The sequence below is a fragment of the Sinocyclocheilus grahami genome, unplaced genomic scaffold (genome assembly GCF_001515645.1).
Source record: "Sinocyclocheilus grahami isolate Dianchi unplaced genomic scaffold, SAMN03320097.WGS_v1.1 scaffold75.1, whole genome shotgun sequence".
NCBI classification, from domain to species: Eukaryota; Metazoa; Chordata; class Actinopteri; order Cypriniformes; family Cyprinidae; genus Sinocyclocheilus; species Sinocyclocheilus grahami.
The window spans coordinates 1,852,390-1,872,809 of NW_015505254.1; the positions used below are offsets into that span (position 1 = coordinate 1,852,390).

The 20,420-nt window shown below is 37.6% G+C and overlaps 3 protein-coding genes across 4 annotated transcripts; 2 read left to right on the forward strand and 1 right to left on the reverse strand.

The window, feature by feature from the left end:
- The first annotated feature begins 47 nt into the window (after positions 1-47).
- LOC107585896 (SPRY domain-containing protein 4-like) lies at positions 48-1,888 on the forward strand. The gene is made up of 2 exons (XM_016273077.1): positions 48-228; positions 779-1,888. Exons 1-2 carry the CDS (start codon positions 99-101, stop codon positions 1,315-1,317), a joined length of 669 nt encoding a protein of 222 aa, XP_016128563.1. The 5' UTR covers positions 48-98; the 3' UTR covers positions 1,318-1,888.
- A 2,229-nt stretch (positions 1,889-4,117) lies between these two features.
- LOC107585893 (glutaminase kidney isoform, mitochondrial-like) lies at positions 4,118-19,282 on the reverse strand. Of its 2 annotated transcripts, XM_016273072.1 has the most exons (19): positions 19,065-19,282; positions 18,824-18,914; positions 15,970-16,091; positions 15,536-15,665; positions 15,356-15,435; positions 13,372-13,535; positions 12,904-12,962; positions 11,766-11,798; positions 11,610-11,668; positions 11,412-11,478; positions 11,266-11,316; positions 10,998-11,174; positions 10,705-10,836; positions 10,526-10,618; positions 10,379-10,440; positions 10,210-10,286; positions 9,039-9,102; positions 8,668-8,961; positions 4,118-4,205 (listed from the first exon to the last, which is right to left on the reverse strand). In XM_016273072.1, exons 3-18 carry the CDS (start codon positions 15,993-15,995, stop codon positions 8,772-8,774), a joined length of 1,464 nt encoding a protein of 487 aa, XP_016128558.1. In that variant the 5' UTR covers positions 15,996-16,091; positions 18,824-18,914; positions 19,065-19,282; the 3' UTR covers positions 4,118-4,205; positions 8,668-8,771. The 2 variants fall into 2 exon arrangements, with proteins under 2 accessions (XP_016128558.1, XP_016128560.1); XM_016273074.1 differs by lacking the exons at positions 15,356-15,435; positions 15,536-15,665.
- LOC107585895 (SPRY domain-containing protein 4-like) lies at positions 4,821-7,816 on the forward strand. The gene is made up of 2 exons (XM_016273076.1): positions 4,821-4,982; positions 6,630-7,816. The coding sequence occupies exons 1-2, from the start codon at positions 4,853-4,855 to the stop codon at positions 7,166-7,168; spliced, it is 669 nt and encodes a 222-aa protein (XP_016128562.1). The 5' UTR covers positions 4,821-4,852; the 3' UTR covers positions 7,169-7,816.
- Positions 19,283-20,420: the final 1,138 nt, after the last annotated feature.

Here is a 20,420-nt window from a genome sequence, read left to right on the forward strand (position 1 = left end):
TGGCGGTAATGCTCAATTGGTGATTGCGAGCCGCCAATAAAAAAACGAATAATAATAATAATCATAATAAGAAGAAACCCCACTCCAAATGGGACAACATGGCGATGTCGTCGGGCATGTTACTCTTTTGCCGTTTAACAGGCAGATTCTTAGGGTCCGTACTCGGTCACGGCCGTGGGAAAACTCTCACAGCTCGGAGATGGTATATTAGTGCCAGTGCAGGAAACAGTGAGTAAACGCATGCTTTCCACGCACCTCAATGTTGACTCCAGTCAAACCGGGAGGTCAGAGGAATTGAGATAATATTTCAGGCTATAATTTCACGCCAAATATCTCCTTTTTATTAATTATCACCACCTGATGGTATACGGAATCTCTTGAATTGCTTGAGTATGCAAGCACACTTAGTGTTAAAGCTCTTTCTGATTCTGATTTTCTTTAAATCAATTGTTGATTAAACTGTTAAAATAAAATTCTAGTTCATGAACTAATGTTAACATATACAGCATTTGATTTAAAAAAATGTGTTAACATTAACTAATATTAACAAATGCTTTAGAAGTATTATTCATTGTTCGTTCACATTTACTAATGTAGCTAACTAAAATGAATGAAACGAAATAAAAACATATTGTAAAGTGTTACCATTATTTTATTAGTGCACAAAACACTGGTTAACTCATGTTATAATATTTTTCCAAAATGTTTTGTGAAAATTGATTAACCAGAAATAGTTGATCAATATAATAACCACCATTTGAATGATTATTTATAACAGATTTGCAGTTTAAGCTTGATGAGCGGACAGCCCACAGCAGCCTGGACCTTTTTAAGAAGGACACTGGTGTGATCTATCGAATGCTTGGTGTGGACCCCACTCTCGTGCAGGACACCCCTCTCCGATTCCGGGACTGGGCTGTGGTTCTCGCTGACACCCACATTGACTCTGGACAGTACTACTGGGAGGCGACGGTTAAAAAGTCCCATGAATTCCGGGTAGGCGTGGCCGAGGTGTTGACATCACGTGACGAATGCGTGGGCACCAATTCCAGTTCCTGGGTGTTCGCGTTTGTCCAGAGGAAATGGTTTGCTATGACCACTGGCAAGCAGGTCCCGGTGCCGATGGTGGGGAAACCCGATCGGGTCGGGCTCTTGCTGGACTATGAGGCTGGACGGCTCAGTCTGGTGGACATCCAGAAAGCTGAAGTGGTGTACACGATAAAAACACAGTTCCGCTCACCCATCTGTCCTGCATTTGCACTCTGGGATGGGGAGTTGCTCACACACTCTGGACTGGAGATCCCACCTGGACTTTAGTGACTCTTGTTCATTCACACATGGGTGCTACATGCCTCTTAATGGATAGAGAAGGAGAAGTAGGGGCCTTATAAAAAGACTACGGAAGTCAGTGGGAACATGGCTGTTTTTTTTACTGCCATTAAACCAGATTTGAGCAATATTTGTCTGTTCAGCTGGTGAAAACATCCTCACAGTGTACTATTTGTGATATGCAGATGAACTAATGAATCCATATATGCACATATAAATACTTGATATGCTTAAAAGTAATTTCTCATTTTGCATCGGTGCCCAAGCACAGTGTTCAGAGGTGTTTTTCAATAAAAAGACATTCTTCACCAGTGATGTTCTTTATTTACAGTTTATACATAATTTTTTTTCTTGTCTCGTTTCATGTCATTCTGTCCATCTTACACTTTTTCACTTTCATATGGAACAAATACACTCATTTAACTGTATGAGCTTTCTTTTTTTTTTTTCTCAAAACTTACAGTTTTGTGTCCAGCAATAAAGTGTGTCCACGTACCAAGTTTTAAATGCATTAATTTCTGGCAAAATATGCACCAGATGCTTCCCAAGCAGGTTCCGTTAAAGCTTTTGTGCCCTACATTAAAATAATGTATTTTAAATGATATAATACCTTACAAAAAAAAAGTCTATAAGCAGGCTTAAGAAATTCAAACATTAAAAATAGAACAAATATACAAGTACGTGCTAATAATGTTAAGACAAAGATTATTAATAATCTAAATGACATGGAAAGCTTTGCCATACAGACAAATGGGCCGAAGTTCACATTATACTGACTTGGTAACCTCCTAAAGGTAATGTGAGGTAATGACATTTCCAGTATGGTTCTCTCATAAATAAACTACTTTTTAATGTGCATGCATGCCTTTCTTGATAGATAGCCTGCTAAATTCACAGTTGCACTTTGTACTTCGTAAGCTAAAGGCAGATTCACGAAAATCTTCCTATGAAAGAAGCCAAGAAAGTGCTTCGGATAGATTCCAAAAGGTTTACAAGATGGTATGAGTGATTTCTTGAATAGTTCTTAAGTTCTCAAATATTTTCTTAAGAACATCTTCAAGAGCAACATTTCTTAAAATGCCAGCCTTTTATATTTTATGGTTGTATACTAGTTTGCTAGTATAAATAGTAGTTACGAAGAATTTTAATCTGAAGGAAGTTTTGAGAATCCAGCTCCTAGTTACTGGCTAACCTTCCAGTTAAGGATGTGTTTTAATATAAAAATCCTTCTGCAGTGATAAATGTGAAGGGAAAGGAAGCTTCTGCATTTCTAAATTGGTCCAAGCACAAACCAAACTGTCCTTGAGGACCTGTACCAGAAATGACCTGGAAGTAGTTTCATAATCCCACAGTAGATTGAATGGAGGTTTGAGAGACTACAGTAATGACCATCTTAAACCATCAACAGAAGCTAGTTGCGGTCTACATATAGCAGAGCTTTGGGTTTGAAGCACTCGGCATCTCGGTAACACCTGCACACACCTGCACACACCTGCTCAGCATGTCCTTACACGGGCTTTGTCATAAATCTCACACCCACATGCTTCCCTGAAGTCATGAGAGACTGAAGTTTGGAATGTTCATGGTAGTTCTCGCTCATACTAAACCCTCCAGAGTCTCCATGCTCTTCAGTTCGTCTGCGTCCATGGTGGAGTCGGGACACGTGTCTGCGCTGAGCTCCTCGGGCATTAGTGTGTGTGTGTAAATACTCTGGTACTCTTGTAGTGCCTTGACCACGGTGCTGTGCCCAAACTGCATAGCGTCATCGAGAGGTGTGTTCCCCCATCTGAAAAACAGATGCATTTTAATAAAGGAGACAAAAACAGACCAGAAAAAGTGCAAAAGTGGGGAGTTCTGCCATACCTGTCCTTTGCATATGGGTTGACTTTGCAGGTATGTGTTAAAAACTTGACTGCATCCAAGTGCCCTGAAATCAAGAGTTTTAGATAAATGAATAAATGACTTGTTAATTTTATCCAAAAGTATGGCGGGCCAGACGGTCCAAAATTAAGACTAATGACTTGTTGCGGGAAGTCACTATACTATTGCCAGGAGCTACTGAGTTTGCCACGACTCAAAATTGTTTTCTTGTCTCGTTTCATGTCATTCTATCCATCTTACACTTTTTCACTTTCATATGGAACAAATACACTCCTTTAACTGTATGAGCTTTCTTTTTTTTTTCCTCAAAACTTACAGTTTTGTGTCCAGCAAGAAAGTGTGTCCACGTACCAAGTTTTAAATGCATTAATTTCTGGCAAAATATGCACCAGATGCTTCCCAAGCAGGTTCAGTTAAAGCTTTTGTGCCCTACATTAAAATAATGTATTTTAAATGATATAATACCTTACAAAAAAAAAAAGTCTATAAGCAGGCTTAAGAAATTCAAACATTATAAACAGAACAAATATACAAATACGTGCTAATAATGTTAAGACAAAGATTATTAATAATCTAAATGACATGGAAAGCTTTGCCATACAGACAAATGGGCCGAAGTTCACATTATACTGACTTGGTAACCTCCTAAAGGTAATGTGAGGTAATGACATTTCCAGTATGGTTCTCTCATAAATAAACTACTTTTTAATGTGCATGCATGCCTTTCTTGATAGATAGCCTGCTAAATTCACAGTTGCACTTTGTACTTCGTAAGCTAAAGGCAGATTCACGAAAATCTTCCTATGAAAGAAGCCAAGAAAGTGCTTCGGATAGATTCCAAAAGGTTTAAAAGATGGTATGAGTGATTTCTTGAATAGTTCTTAAGAGACTACAGTAATGCCCATCTTAAACCATCAACAGAAGCTAGCTGAGGTCTACATATAGCAGAGCTTTGGGTTTGAAGCACTCGGCATCTCGGTAACACCTGCACACACCTGCTCAGCATGTCCTTACACGGGCTTTGTCATAAATCTCGCACCCACATGCTTCCCTGAAGTCATGAGAGACTGAAGTTTGGAATGTTCATGGTAGTTCTCGCTCATACTAAACCCTCCAGAGTCTCCATGCTCTTCAGTTCGTCTGTGAATTTCAACAGCAAGGCAAGATATGATTTTTGAAGTGATGCAGAGTCTACTTAAAATAAGACAATCTGGTCTTATGGTAAATTTCTTGTGGGTACCATCACATATGGGTGTGGAAGGAAACGAGGAAGCAGACCATCTGGGAGATTTCAACTAATTCAAGCTTTAGGATCATTCGGAATAAATAATTTGTCACTTCAGGTTCTGTTAGGAAATGGCCCAAAGCAATCAAGAATATTTCATGAATTAATTATTTTCTTAAAAGAAACAAGACTGATAAATAGAATTTAGGATACAGTTGTAGTAAATAAAGCAGGAATAAATGTGTTTTTTGTTTTGTTTAAATAATTATTATTTTTGGCTATAGTTCTCAAACTTTCAATCATTATGCGCTCCACACTCCTATCCAGTAGGTGGCGGAAATGCACCATTTAAGTTGGTTTGCCAACTGCCATTAATACCAGAAGAAGAAGAAGAAACCCCACTCCAAATGGGACAACATGGCGATGTCGTCGGGCATGTTACTCTTTTGCCGTTTAACAGGCAGATCCTTAGGGTCCGTACTCGGTCACGGCCGTGGGAAAACTCTCACAGCTCGGAGATGGTATATTAGTGCCAGTGCAGGAAACAGTGAGTAAACGCATGCTTTCCACGCACCTCAATGTTGACTCCAGTCAAACCGGGAGGTTAGAGGAATTGAGATAATATTTCAGGCTATAATTTCACGCCAAACATCTCCTTTTTATTAATTATTATCACCTGATGTTATACGGAATCTCAATAATGTGAAATGCAAAGCATTTCAAAACACAACATGCGATAGAGTCGCGTGTCTCAGCTGATATGCCAGTAGATTGGCACAAGCTAAAAATAAAGGCTCGTGATATTAGCGCAGGTCAGTGTAAATAACAGTGCAAATCATCTTCGTGGTTTGATAAATTGCCAACGGGAACATTGTTCTCTCACATCAATACTTAAGAGAGTCACTGGATTTCTTTTATCCGTGTCCAAATTACAGTTCTTCATGATACCAGAGAAATATCACATACAGCTATTGCTATTTCTGATTGTGGTAGGGATTATTAATTAATATGGTATCTCCTTCATACAGTTATAAGCTTTCAGAATATTTCTGGAGTTATAACATTTTCAAAAAGTACTACCATTATAGTTATGAGTTGTAATACCTGAAGTCCCTATCCCTCCTAAAACCAGCCAATAGACTACTGACCACTTTAAATTAATAAATTATTTAATCAGTTATTTGTATCTTATGCTGTGGTGTGTCTGTAGGAAGTATCAGTTTACATTCCCAAACATTTATTTTGCCATTAATTGTAATAATCCAGTGATATTTTGACAACAGCCAGTGCTCCACACAGAGATCTGATCTGATCATCATCCAGTCTGTCTGGAATGACATGACATGAAACAGAACAAACTGAGACCGACTCAATCCAGAAGAACTGTGGCAACGTCTCCAAGATGCTTCGAGAGACCTACTTGCAAAGCTCCCTGAGAAACTGCGCAAGTGCACCGACAGGGCAAAAGCTGCTTTAAACGCAAAGGATGATCACACCAAATGTTGATTTAATTTAGTTAATAGAAGTTAATTGATAAAGACAAGTGTCTAAAACCTTTAACAGTACTGTAGCTTTGCAGGTAGGTTTCTAAAATGATCGTGAATAATTAGCATATTTATTTAACTTGGTATTAAGAAAACCGTGGAATTACAGCGGTATCAGTCAAAATAAATAAAAATTGCATGGTTTATTATTTTGGAAACAATTTACCATATGGTCCCATTCGTCAATGCATTAGCTAACATTAACAAATGAGTAATATATTATTTATAATAATTTATACTAAACAATAAGCAATTACCAAATTGCTTGAGTATGCAAGCACACTTGGTGATAAAGCTCTTTCTGATTTTTTAAAATCAATTGTTGATTAAACTGTTAAAATAAAATTCTAGTTCATAATTCATTAATGTTAACATATACAGCTTTTGATTTAAAAAATGTTAACATTAACTAATATTAACAAATGCTTTAGAAGTATTATTCATTGTTCATTCACATTTACTAATGTAGCTAACTAAAATGAATGAAACAAAATAAAAACATTGTAAAGTGTTACCATTATTTTATTAGTGCACAAAACACTGGTTAACTCGTGTTATAATATTTTTCCAAAATGTTTTGTGAAAATTTTGATAAACCAGAAATAGTTGATCAATATAATAACCACCATTTGAATGATTATTTATAACAGATTTGCAGTTTAAGCTTGATGAGCGGACAGCCCACAGCAGCCTGGACCTTTTTAAGAAGGACACTGGTGTGATCTATCGAATGCTTGGTGTGGACCCCACTCTCGTGCAGGACACCCCTCTCCGATTCCGGGACTGGGCTGTGGTTCTCGCTGACACCCACATTGACTCTGGACAGTACTACTGGGAGGCGACGGTTAAAAAGTCCCATGAATTCCGGGTAGGCGTGGCCGAGGTGTTGACATCACGTGACGAATGCGTGGGCACCAATTCCAGTTCCTGGGTGTTCGCGTTTGTCCAGAGGAAATGGTTTGCTATGACCACTGGCAAGCAGGTCCCGGTGCCGATGGTGGGGAAACCCGATCGGGTCGGGCTCTTGCTGGACTATGAGGCTGGACGGCTCAGTCTGGTGGACATCCAGAAAGCTGAAGTTGTGTACACGATAAAAACACAGTTCCGCTCACCCATCTGTCCTGCATTTGCACTCTGGGATGGGGAGTTGCTCACACACTCTGGACTGGAGATCCCACCTGGACTTTAGTGACTCTTGTTCATTCACACATGGGTGCTACATGCCTCTTAATGGATAGAGAAGGAGAAGTAGGGGCTTTATAAAAAGACTACGGAAGTCAGTGGGAACATGGCTGTTTTTTTACTGCTATTAAACCAGATTTGAGCAATATTTGTCTGTTCAGCTGGTGAAAACATCCTCACAGTGTACTATTTGTGATATGCAGATGAACTAATGAATCCATATATGCACATATAAATACTTGATACGCTTAAGTAATTTCTCATTTTGCATCGGTGCCCAAGCACAGTGTTCAGAGGTGTTTTTCAATAAAAAGACATTCTTCACCAGTGATGTTCTTTATTTACAGTTTATACATAATTTTTTTTCTTGTCTCGTTTCATGTCATTCTATCCATCTTACACTTTTTCACTTTCATATGGAACAAATACACTCCTTTAACTGTATGAGCTTTCTTTTTTCTCTCTCAAAACGTACAGTTTTGTGTCCAGCAATAAAGTGTGTCCACGTACCAAGTTTTAAATGCATTAATTTCTGGCAAAATATGCACCAGATGCTTCCCAAGCAGGTTCAGTTAAAGCTTTTGTGCCCTACATTAAAATAATGTATTTTAAATGATATAATACCTTACAAAAAAAAAGTCTATAAGCAGGCTTAAGAAATTCAAACATTAAAAATAGAACAAATATACAAGTACGTGCTAATAATGTTAAGACAAAGATTATTAATAATCTAAATGACATGGAAAGCTTTGCCATACAGACAAATGGGCCGAAGTTCACATTATACTGACTTGGTAACCTCCTAAAGGTAATGTGAGGTAATGCCATTTCCAGTATGGTTCTCTCATAAATAAACTACTTTTTAATGTGCATGCATGCCTTTCTTGATAGATAGCCTGCTAAATTCACAGTTGCACTTTGTACTTCGTAAGCTAAAGGCAGATTCACGAAAATCTTCCTATGAAAGAAGCCGAGAAAGTGCTTCGGATAGATTCCAAAAGGTTTACAAGATGGTATGAGTGATTTCTTGAATAGTTCTTAAGTTCTCAAATATTTTCTTAAGAACATCTTCAAGAGCAACATTTCTTAAAATGCCAGCCTTTTATATTTTATGGTTGTATACTAGTTTGCTAGTATAAATAGTAGTTACGAAGAATTTTAATCTGAAGGAAGTTTTGAGAATCCAGCTCCTAGTTACTGGCTAACCTTCCAGTTAAGGATGTGTTTTAATATAAAAATCCTTCTGCAGTGATAAATGTGAAGGGAAAGGAAGCTTCTGCATTTCTAAATTGGTCCAAGCACAAACCAAACTGTCCTTGAGGACCTGTACCAGAAATGACCTGGAAGTAGTTTCATAATCCCACAGTAGATTGAATGGAGGTTTGAGAGACTACAGTAATGACCATCTTAAACCATCAACAGAAGCTAGTTGCGGTCAACATATAGCAGAGCTTTGGGTTTGAAGCACTCGGCATCTCGGTAACACCTGCACACACCTGCACACACCTGCTCAGCATGTCCTTACACGGGCTTTGTCATAAATCTCACACCCACATGCTTCCCTGAAGTCATGAGAGACTGAAGTTTGGAATGTTCATGGTAGTTCTCGCTCATACTAAACCCTCCAGAGTCTCCATGCTCTTCAGTTCGTCTGCGTCCATGGTGGAGTCGGGACACGTGTCTGCGCTGAGCTCCTCGGGCATTAGTGTGTGTGTGTAAATACTCTGGTACTCTTGTAGTGCCTTGACCACGGTGCTGTGCCCAAACTGCATAGCGTCATCGAGAGGTGTGTTCCCCCATCTGAAAAACAGATGCCTTTTAATAAAGGAGACAAAAACAGACCAGAAAAAGTGCAAAAGTGGGGAGTTCTGCCATACCTGTCCTTTGCATATGGGTTGACTTTGCAGGTATGTGTTAAAAACTTGACTGCATCCAAGTGCCCTGAAATCAAGAGTTTTAGATAAATGAATAAATGACTTGTTAATTTTATCCAAAAGTATGGCGGGCCAGACGGTCCAAAATTAAGACTAATGACTTGTTGCGGGAAGTCACTATACTATTGCCAGGGGAGAGTGAGTCGCCCGCCGTGTGAGGAAGGTGAGTCGTGGCAAACTCAGTAGCTCCAGGCAATAGTATAGTGACTTCCCGCAAAAAGTCATTAGTCTTAATTTTGGACCGTCTGGCCCGCCATACAAAAGTGGAATATTGTGATACATTATAATTTAAAATATTAAACAGGCCAGGAACAGGATGAGAACGCTGCTTTTGAACATTGATTTTGAAACTTGTGAATCCATTAGAATCGTTAGAAGACAGAATCGCAATATATATATGAATAGATTTTTACGTGCACCTCTAGTTTTCTCTTCCTCTTCTCTAAAGCAGCGCAGCATGGCCTCGCCCCCTTTGCTGCGTGTTCCCGGAGGCGGGGTTTATGTAAAATTCTGGGTTCTTGACGTAACGGACCTGGGAAGTAACTCGTTGTAGTCCCTTACCAGTCGTTTTTGTAGGCACTAAACTGCCAGAATTTTAAAAGACGATATCTCTGTTTGCACTGAACTTTCAGCTTCGTAACTTTGTAGATATTGTTTATGATCAAACAGCAACATTACACACTAACTAACATTAAAAAAAGTGAAATCGCAATCAACCACCCCTTTAAAATGTAATGTATTCCTGTGATGACAAAGCTACATTTTCAAAAGCCATTAATCCAGTTCTCAGTTTCACATGATCCTTCAGAAATCATTCTAATGCTGATTTGCTGCTCAAGAAGCATGTCTTATCATCAAGTTACAAACAACTGTGCCATTGTGGAATCTGTTGAAATATTTTAGTTTTTTCCCCCAGAATTTTTCAGTGAATAAAAAGGTCAAAAGAACAGCATTTAATTAAAATAGAAATCTTGTGTAACATTATAAATGTCTTTACTGTCACCCTTTGAACACTTTAATACATCCTTGCTAAATAAAAGTATTAATTTCTGACCCTAAACGTTTGAACAATAGTGTAAATACACCAAAAAAAATCCCAAAATGGCCTTATTACCTTCTGCTGAGGCCACATGTAGGGAGGTACGGGTGTCATAGTCAGTCAGTTCCATATTAACCGCAGACAGAGCGATTCTGTGAAACAAATTAATATCTTATTGTTGCTCATGACCACTCTCATGGAAATCTTTGTATTTTTATTTGCAATAAAAGAAAGACAATTTTACCTCCTGAGAGCTGAAACATCACCACTATAAGCAGCAAACATCAGATCCACCACAGACTTGTTCTGTAATATAAATATAATGATTGATCACAACTCTGAGCTAGCTTCTAGCTTTTAGCTTTAATTTGTTAGCAGTGTGTGGTCTCACCCTCTCGTGGCCTGTCTGTCTGCGAGGGTCTAACTTTTTTGCAAAGTGTCTCAGATTGTCATAGTTGTGGAAGTTAAAGAGGGAGACTAGCTCCTAAAAGACAAGCAAATTCAGTTAATGGTCTCACAGAAAAAATAAACAGAAAGAGAGAGACAAAAGCAAAGCTCATGAAAAAGTACCTGGCAGAAGTGAATACCTCGGATGCTATTGCCAACACGGTCAAGAGCTGGAGACCAGCACATCACCCCCATGATATTAGGAACCACGAGCAGCACGGCACCAGACACCCCAGATTTAGCAGGCAAACCCACCTGAGGAAGGGAAACACAAACAATAACAGTGATTTTATTTAAGCAATTAGCTGAGGTTTAAAGCAAATGACTGAAATAGTTTCATCTAGCTGTAAAGTCCACTGTGTCTGTGTACACTGGGGAATTCAGCAAGCAATCAGTCGACTGTGTGTGTGACTCACGTGAAAGGCAAACTGGCCGGAAAAGTCGTACATGCCACATGAGTGCATGAGACTGAGAGTGTTGCGGACGGCCTCGGCACTAAGCACACGCTCGCCTGTGATTGGACAGATCCCTCCATTAGCTAATGTGGCTGCCATGACGCTACCAGACTCACATGTCACCTCAATAGAACACAGCTGGAAAGGAAAGAAAGACATTTTAGTAAGAGCAAAAATAGCAAGTACCATTATAAAAGAAAATTATGTGTCAGAATGACAGCTGATTTACCTGAAAGTAGAAGTCAAGGGCTGCCATCATGTCAACTCCACTGGGAAAACACTACAGGGGGAAAAAATGCAGAGTAGCAGGTGATAAAGCAATAAATATCCTGTCAATATGCTTATGAAAATGACAGTGACCAAAGAGAGACTCACTCTTTTCTCTTTGAGATAATAGCCAATCGCATAGTTCCTGTCACCGGTCTCTTTCTCTGACTGGAAACTTTAAATATCACCAGACATTTGTTATCACCAGAAAATGTTATCACCAGTACATATTAGATAACAAACTGTAGGTTCACCTCTAAGAGAGGGTAATTTGGTAGAAATAATGAGGTTGTATTTAAAACGTACGTGGCATTACTGAACCCAACATATTCTCTGCCAGCCATTCTCTTCAGATAATCCATCATCTGACACACAAACAGAAATCATTATTTATAAGAAGCAAGATAACAGCAAACACCTGGGATAGTTCATATGGTGGAGATGTTGCAATGTGCTACTCACAAAGTCAAACTTCTCTGCCTTGTTGGAACCAGGCTGTAATAGAGACAAAAAAGCAGAAAGTGAGAGAAGATGACAGAAGTACACTTTAGCATAGTTTTAAAACTGAACTGACATGACATGTTTTCAGACACTTCATTTCTAATTAAAAGTAAAAAAAAATTAAAATAGATTTCAATGTAATTTCTATTAGTCAACAGTCGATAGATTAGTAAAACATGATTTAAAACTTTAAAGTAAAACTTTTAATTTGATATGGTTACAAAGTGCACTATTTAAAGTGTGTTAAGAAACTAAATGCAGGAAAAGAAGGCTAACCTGGAAGGCTAATTCATCCGAAAGGCAAATTCACTGGTTTAAGAGTAAATAAAGGTCTGTTTTTAAAATTACTTAAAAGGACTTTCAAGTACTGTTTAATATAGCCTACACACAGTTATACCTCAAATGTGAATTTTGAAACTATTGATTGCTTTAAATTGTACATTGCTAACAAGTTACTTCATAAGGTCTACACAGGTTTTGTAATGTATCAAGCATTTAAACTTACATCCTTGTGTTATATGTAGTTTGTCTATAGTGGCTTTATTAATTTTTTTTTTTAAAACCCATTAAAAATTTCTGAGGGCTAACCCATGGCTGATGCCAATCCTAAACAAACTGAACAAATCAACAGACAGTCAGACAGATCAAGAAGGAAAGAGTCAGATGTGAAACACATTCAGCATTCACAACGTCCACTGTAATTTAGTCAGTGTACTATAAATTAACTGCATATAAATAAAATTAGCTTCTGTTGGCAAGCAAAAAATAGCTAACAGTGATTCCAGTGACACAGTTTACTTTGGGACTAATCCAAAGATTCCTCTGCAAACAGTAATACAGTGCAGTATGTAGACACTTGTGCACAAACGTGTGCAGTAATGGACAGCACAGAAAAGGGTGGTATATGATATGCGATCATAACTATCTTATCCTATAAAAATGCATTAAAATCTATAAAAGGTTATGAGTTCATTGAATATGCGTTATGCATGTGAAACCATATAGAATATAAAAGGAGAGTAAATCTTATTTTCAAAAAAAAAAAAATTGTGCAAATGTGGCCAGATTTTTCAGTTTGTATTGTAAGGTATATTCTTACCTTTAGGAGAGAGCTAATTACAATGGCTCCTGCATTTACCATGGGATTATGGGGTTTATCTGGGAAACAAAAAAGTTGTCAAAACTAAGTGTCAAAAAGGCATCATGCTGTCAGATTCTGTAAGGACTGCAAATGCAATGTTCCTCAGAGGTGAGGAAATCCATTGATAAGGTTCATACTGAAAGGGCATCTGATAACTGACAACTGTTTTACAGCTTCCTCTTATACCCAGACTTTATGTTGCAATAGAACGCAATGAGCCTGTGATATATCACTAATTTAGAGTCATGCCATTGGTTTGAACTTCTGGAGTTCTGTCCAGGGCAAACAAGAGAAAGATTATAAAACGCAAGTATACGGATGTGTCATTTTAAGTGTCCAAATACTATTTGAGACCACTTTATATGGCTGCTTCTTTGAGTGACAGCATCAACAAGAGAAATAAAACAGATTGTGATGGATTCTCACCTTCTTCATCTAAATAGAGTTTGTTGAATTTGAGGCCACTTGGTTCTTTCCCCACATATCTGTGCACAAGTTCAGTGCCAGTCTCGTGCACAGCCAGCGCATACTCCAGTGGCTTCACACATGACTGCAGACAGAATGGCATATCTGTGTCTCCTATAGCATGCCTATGTAAAGAGGAAGAGATCAAATTTAAGATACAGTGAGTGAGAGGGGAAAGGGCAAGAAAACAAAGTCAATAAAAATCAGAAAGCATCATATGTGAGTGAAATTTTGGGTTAGGCAGATTAATACAACTTTACTTTTGAACTATATAATGTAATATGTTAATATGATGAAAGTGATGTCTGTGATTTGACTGTCAAAGGCTTGAATACATCACAACCAATGACCTGTGCTCTTTAAAAATGCAAAGCAAAAAAATTATTCTATTGTTGTCGAGAGAAAAAAATCATTAAAATAACTGCATGATATTTAAAAAACATTTATAATAAGAACAATACTGTAAAATATTGATTTAATACACTGCCGTTCAAAAGTTTGTGGTTGGTAAGATTTTGAAAGATTTTTGAAAGAAGTCTCTTATGCTCACCAAGACTGCATTTATTTGATCAAAAATACAGTAAAACAGTAATATTGTGAAATATTTAGTGCTGGGCAACGATTAATCACAATTAATCGCATCCAAAATAAAAGCTTTTGTTTGTATAATATATGTGTGTGTACTGTGTATATTTATTATGTATATATAAAGACACAAATACAGTATATATTTAGAAAATATTTACATGTATATATTTATATTCATATAATTTATATGATATATACAATTATTTAATATATAAACATAACATATTTTTCTTAAATATATGCATGCATGTGTGTGTATTTATACATAATAAATACAAACCCGATTCCAAAAAAGTTGGGACACTGTACAAATTGTGAATAAAAACAGAATGCAATGATGTGGAAGTTTCAAATTTCAATATTTTATTCAGAATACAACATAGATGACAAATCAAATGTTTAAACTGAGAAAATTTATAATTTTAAGGGAAAAATAAGTTGATTTTAAATTTCATGGCATCAACACATCTCAAAAAAGTTGGGACAAGGCCATGTTTACCACTGTGTGGCATCCCCTCTTCTTTTTATAACAGTCTGCAAACGTCTGGGGACTGAGGAGACAAGTTGCTCAAGTTTAAGAATAGGAATGTTGTCCCATTCTCCTTTCTGATATTGCTCCACTATTTTTCGCCGCAACATTGGGGGAATTGGCCCATCTTGACTTCTGAGAGCTGTTCCTTATATGTACATTTAACTTTTCCGGCCTCTTATTGCTACCTGTCCCAACTTTTTTGGAATGTGTAGCTCTCATGAAATCCAAAATGAGCCAATATTTGGCATGACATTTCAAAATGTCTCACTTTCAACATTTGATATGTTATCTATATTCTATTGTGAATAAAATATAAGTTTATGAGATATGTAAATTATTCCATTCCTTTTTTACTCACAATTTGTACAGTGTCCCAACTGTATACACAGTACACACAAAAATATTATGTACACAAAAACTTTTATTTAGGATGCGATTAATCATGATTAATCGTTGCCCAGCAGCACTAGAAATAGTATTACAATTTTAAATAATTTTTTTTATTTTAATATATTTTAAAATGTAATTTATTACTGTGATGGCAAAGCTGAGATTTAAAAAAGTTATTACTCCAGTCTTCATTCATTCTAATATGCTAATTTGGTGCTCAAATAAAATGTGCTGCTTAATATTTTTGTGGAATTTTCATATTCTCATAATGATGTTTTTTTTTATGAATTAAAAAGAAACAGACATTTTTATATCATTAAATATTACATTATATTTTATATATTACATATTTCACCCACAATTGTACATTGTTTGTACAGGTGGACCAAATAATTAATTCTGGTCTGGACCCTTTTCTCAAAAAGTATATTTTACCTCTGACCATCCACTGTGCACAGAGAAGCTCCCCACAGGTCCGGACTGAACTTAGCTAACTGAGGGATGTAGTTTGCAACCTGCGCAAACATACGCATAGACAAATATAGAGATGAGAGGTTGATAAATATGTTTGTAAAGGTGATTCAGAAACAGTGATAAGGAAAATCAATGTCTTACTTTCCCTCCTTTCTGAGCCTGTGCATTATAATACAGATGGTTTATGAGGGAGGTAAAGGACTCAAAGTCTTGAATGATGAACTTCCTTTGGAAAGCTTGAGTCAGGAGGACTATGTTACTGCCAACACATCTAGAAACAGAAACACACATATGCCCATGTGACACAACTGTGACTTAACAGCCACCTGTGATCTGTAATGTGTCAGGTTATAAATGTGTAAATGTGATGATATGTGTGCATGAAGAACTGACTGCTTGTATTTCCAGACTTCCAAAGAACATTGAGATATCATTCACCAGTAAGGGGCATGAGTGTGTGCATATAGCATAACAGTTGCAGGTCATAAACTATAAGTGATGCCACGGCATGTCACGAAAACATGCACACACACATACTCTTATGCTTTGCATTGCTGAGTCAATTTTCAACTCACTTTCTGAACAGTTCCTGGTCCATCATTGCCGTTCCAACAGACTCTTAGATACCCTGGTGGATCTGCCGCATGCACTCTCTCAACCGGGGGTCAGAGGTCAGCAAGCCTGTGCTTTTGAGTGCCTAAGAAAAACAAGAACACAATTGCAATATTATTCATATTTCAAATACTGAATTATTAAATTGTTCAGTGAATAATTATTGCTTGATTTTAAGCACAAATTGAGAGAAGAACTACTAGTTCAGGATGCTATAACATAATAAAAGTGATATGGAGACCTTTAACATCAACATGAAACACCCATTTTAAGTTGATTTACACGGCTGCTCAAACATTTGAAGTGTTTTTTTTTGAGTATAATCAAACACAGCTGGACTCAAATGAAGGTGTAGAACCATCTCAAGGATGATCAGAAGAAATGGACAGCACCTGAGTTAAATATATGAGTGTCACAGCAAAGGGTCTGAATACTTAGGACCATGTGATATTTCAGTTTTTCTTTTTTAATAAATCTGCAAAAATGTCAACAATTCTGTGTTTTTCTGTCAATATGGGGTGCTGTGTGTACATTAATGAGGAAAAAAAATGAACTTAAATGATTTTAGCAAATGGCTGCAATATAACAAAGAGTGAAAAATTTAAGGGGGTCTGAATACTTTCCGTACCCACTGTACATTAAATTTTTCAAAAACTGTTTTCAACATTGATAATAATGAGAAATGTTTTGTGAATATCAAATCATCATATTAGAATGATTTCTGAAGGATCATGTGACACTGAAGTAATGACTGCTGAAAATTCAGCTTTACCATCACAGGAAGAAATTACACTTTAAAACATATTACAATAAAAAAAACTTATTTAGAATTTAAAAAATATTTCATAAGTCTTCTTTCAAATACATTTAAAAATATTTTTCTGACCCCAAACTTTTGAACAGTAGCATACTTGCGAGTGAAACAGAATATTATTAAAGGGGTCCTATTATTCTTTTTCACTTTTTTAAAATTTTAGTCAGTGTGTAGTGTGTATGTCTGGGCATAAAAAAGATCTAGAAAGTAACAAATTTCAAAGTCCACTCCAAAGGGAGATACTTCGTTTTTTTTAAATGCCTTTTCAAGAACTACAACGAACGGCTCGTTTGGACTACAGCGTTGGTTTCCGGGCTTTGTGATATCACAAAGCGGCTCATTAGAATATCATTAAAAATAATTCCCGCCTACAGAAAACCGAATGGTTGGGGGGTGGGAAGGGGCGAGGTTGTGGTTAGAACGCTTGGTTGAGTGAGTGCATCAGACGAGACGATGAAGAAGAAGTGCTGCTGCAGAGTTAGTGCATCAGAGAAAACCAAGAAGAAGAGCTGCAGTGCTGTAGTGTCAAATTTTTCGCCATGTCTAGAACAATTCTTACAAGTGTAACACGACGTAGCTGGGCGCGGACAGACGCCAAACGGCGCCGCCGGTGTGCCTACACTCATAGAAAATAATGTATTAGAATTTTAAAGACGTGGCGCGACGTGAAGCTGCGCTTCTCGTTCGGTGTGCGACCACCTGAAACGCTGTTTTTTTTCACGTCTTTGTTTGGGCTTCCGAAAGTGGATGATGTCAGGAAACAGTGGTTGCAATTTATTTTTTAACTCTGTTCCTGAGCATTATAACCTCAATTTGCTATTGTGTGCTGCGCATTTTACTGAGGACAGCTTCCACAACACGAGGGAGTACAGTGCCGGATTCGCCAAAAAGCTTTTGTTGAAAGATGGAGCAAGGGGCGTGGCAGTACTGAAACACCGTCTAAGCTGTTCGCCAATCACAACACACTGGGACAGCTAACCAATCACAACACATTTTGTTTTTCGGAAGGCGGACCTTCATCAAAGCCGGAACTAATCGAGCCATTTGTGCCAGGATGGGGAGAAAGGTATTTTAATAATGTAAATTATGTGAAAAATAATGCGTTTTTCGAACCACCAAGCATGAGAGCATGTTCTAGTACACCCCCAAAACAAAATCAAGACTTTGTAAAAGAGCATAATAGGACCCCTGTAAACAGAGTAAGACAAGCTTTTTTGGAATAACACGCATGGAATGTTAGCAATAAGACCAGAAACATGTATTAAAACAGTAAATAGAGTCAATTTAAATTTTATGTTTACTTCATTACAAACTGAAATTAAGCGCAATTGCACTGTGATATACTGTATAGCTGTTAGTATATTAAAAAAAGGAAATGCAGAGAATTATGACATGTCCCTTATATATTTGCAATGATTGTGACAAAGTTCTTATAGTACAGTGCAACAGTGTTTACATTAGTCAAATGAAAGAGTTCACCATCAATCATTTGGTAGGAACATGTTTTCTTCAGTCAATGATATATAGCATTTCAGCGGTTAGATGGCAGGTATGGTGGAGATGACCATCATATATAGACAAAACAACCCCATGCACATAAATTATAGCAATAGACTTCTTAACACTTTAATGGGTTTATATTTCTGGGTGGCATGTGTACTGAAGTACAGATACACACTGAAGGTACAGTACTATGTTTGGAAATACAGAGATTAATGCGTTACCTTGATTAAAACAGTCCATCATTTTAAGTATTGCTCCCTGTAATATAAACTCAAAAATCCAAATATGGATCCACATATTTAGGAATAGGTACATTTATAATGGGCTTTAATGGAGCAAGCAACTTGGCCCACACATGAAGCCAGTATATAACACCAAAGATTACATGATGTTTACAGCATGTATTTTATTCCCTTTCTCTCTCACTACAGTACATGCTGACTAAATCACACACACATGCACAATGGCATCAGCACTCTGTGACTACTAGTGCAACTCACAGCCAGGAAACGCGCCACTGAGATTTTCTCTTCTCCCTGAGTGATAGTGTAGAACAACAGGTCCTCCAACCCAGCAACCACCTTATTACTTCTTAAAACACAAAACAATACAGAAAACATGTTTTACCCAACACGTTTCATTTTAGAAAGATATAAGCCCCTCTATAATCAAATTCTAAAAGACCTTTATATAATATCTATGGCAACGCATCCAGCAGGTACCGCCTCTCTGAGGATTTACCTGTACGTCGCGGCGTCCGTCTCTGTGATCACGTGCTGATGGCTAGGATGCTGGCCTGGAGATGCGCTCGTGTGCAGCAGCCGAGCAGGTGAGTGTCTTCTGTCCACATTTCCCGCAAATCTCTCCCATTTTCCAGCGTTCCTAATGAGCAAAGTACCAGCTTTGTACGCCCGTAGGGTCTTAACACAATGCATAATCAATGCCCAAAGTTTGTATTTGTGAATGTCACAAAATGTTGTTTTTATGATTAATTTCCTTTCTTTCTTCTTCTTTTTCATTTATTTTATATTATTATATTTTTTATATTTACACCACAAGGCCTAGTGATTTTTTTTTTAAACATTTTGCATCACTACTCTTGCAAAGTTATTGAAAACATTTCCATCACTGTCATGCTCATATCACAGAATCGTTACTTGAGGTCATCGTGTGTGGAACAAAATTTTACGACTGGTCCCCTACAGCCCCTACTTTGCTATGCCTAACAAGTAAGCTAGATTATATAACAGAGGACCTTAGTCAGCTCACCTCATCAACGGGCCTGAGACAACATTCCAGGTTGTTTTGATCTCATGATGGCCCTGATCATACTACTGACATTCTAGAGCAGGGGTGCCCAAACTCGGTCCTGGAGGGCCGGTGTCCTGCAGAGTTTAGATCCAACCCCAATTAGACACACCTGAACCAGCTAATCAAGCTCTACTAGGCATACTAGAAACCTCCAGGCAGGTGTGTTGAGGCAGGTTGGAGCTAAACTCTGCAGGACATCGGCCCTCCAGGACCGAGTTTGGGCACCTCTGTTCTAGAGCATCTGGGCCATCATTTCAGAGACTTGGGTCAGCATGACTCGTTGCTTAGAGTCAACCTTCAAAGTTACCATATCCAATGTGACCATAGGCGGAGAGTGTGTAAGGATGGGGAAGGCTTAGCCCCTGCCCCTGCACAAACAAATGAAATCTATTACGTCTGTTGCTAACAAAGTGAAAATGAATAGACAGTGTCGATTGTGGCATTAAATTAAGATATGCTCATGTTGCACCGTATTTAATTTTAGGCGTTTTTAAAGTGTTAAGCATTTTAACCAATCACACACAACTCTGTTGAGCTTAGGAATGCAGTGGCCAATCAGAGGCGTTTAGATGAGTCATCGCTGAAACTCATCAGTTTTGAGTGCGTGCGCGTACAAATGTAAGAGATTCATTTCACATTTTGTGTATTATTTTCATTTTGTGTATACAGCTTCAGTGATTATAACGATAGTTTTTGTTTTGTTTTTTTGAGAGTGCTTAAACTCGCGATAGATCAAAGTTAGTGATAATGTCACTTTCTATATACCTATAATCTATTCGCTGTTTG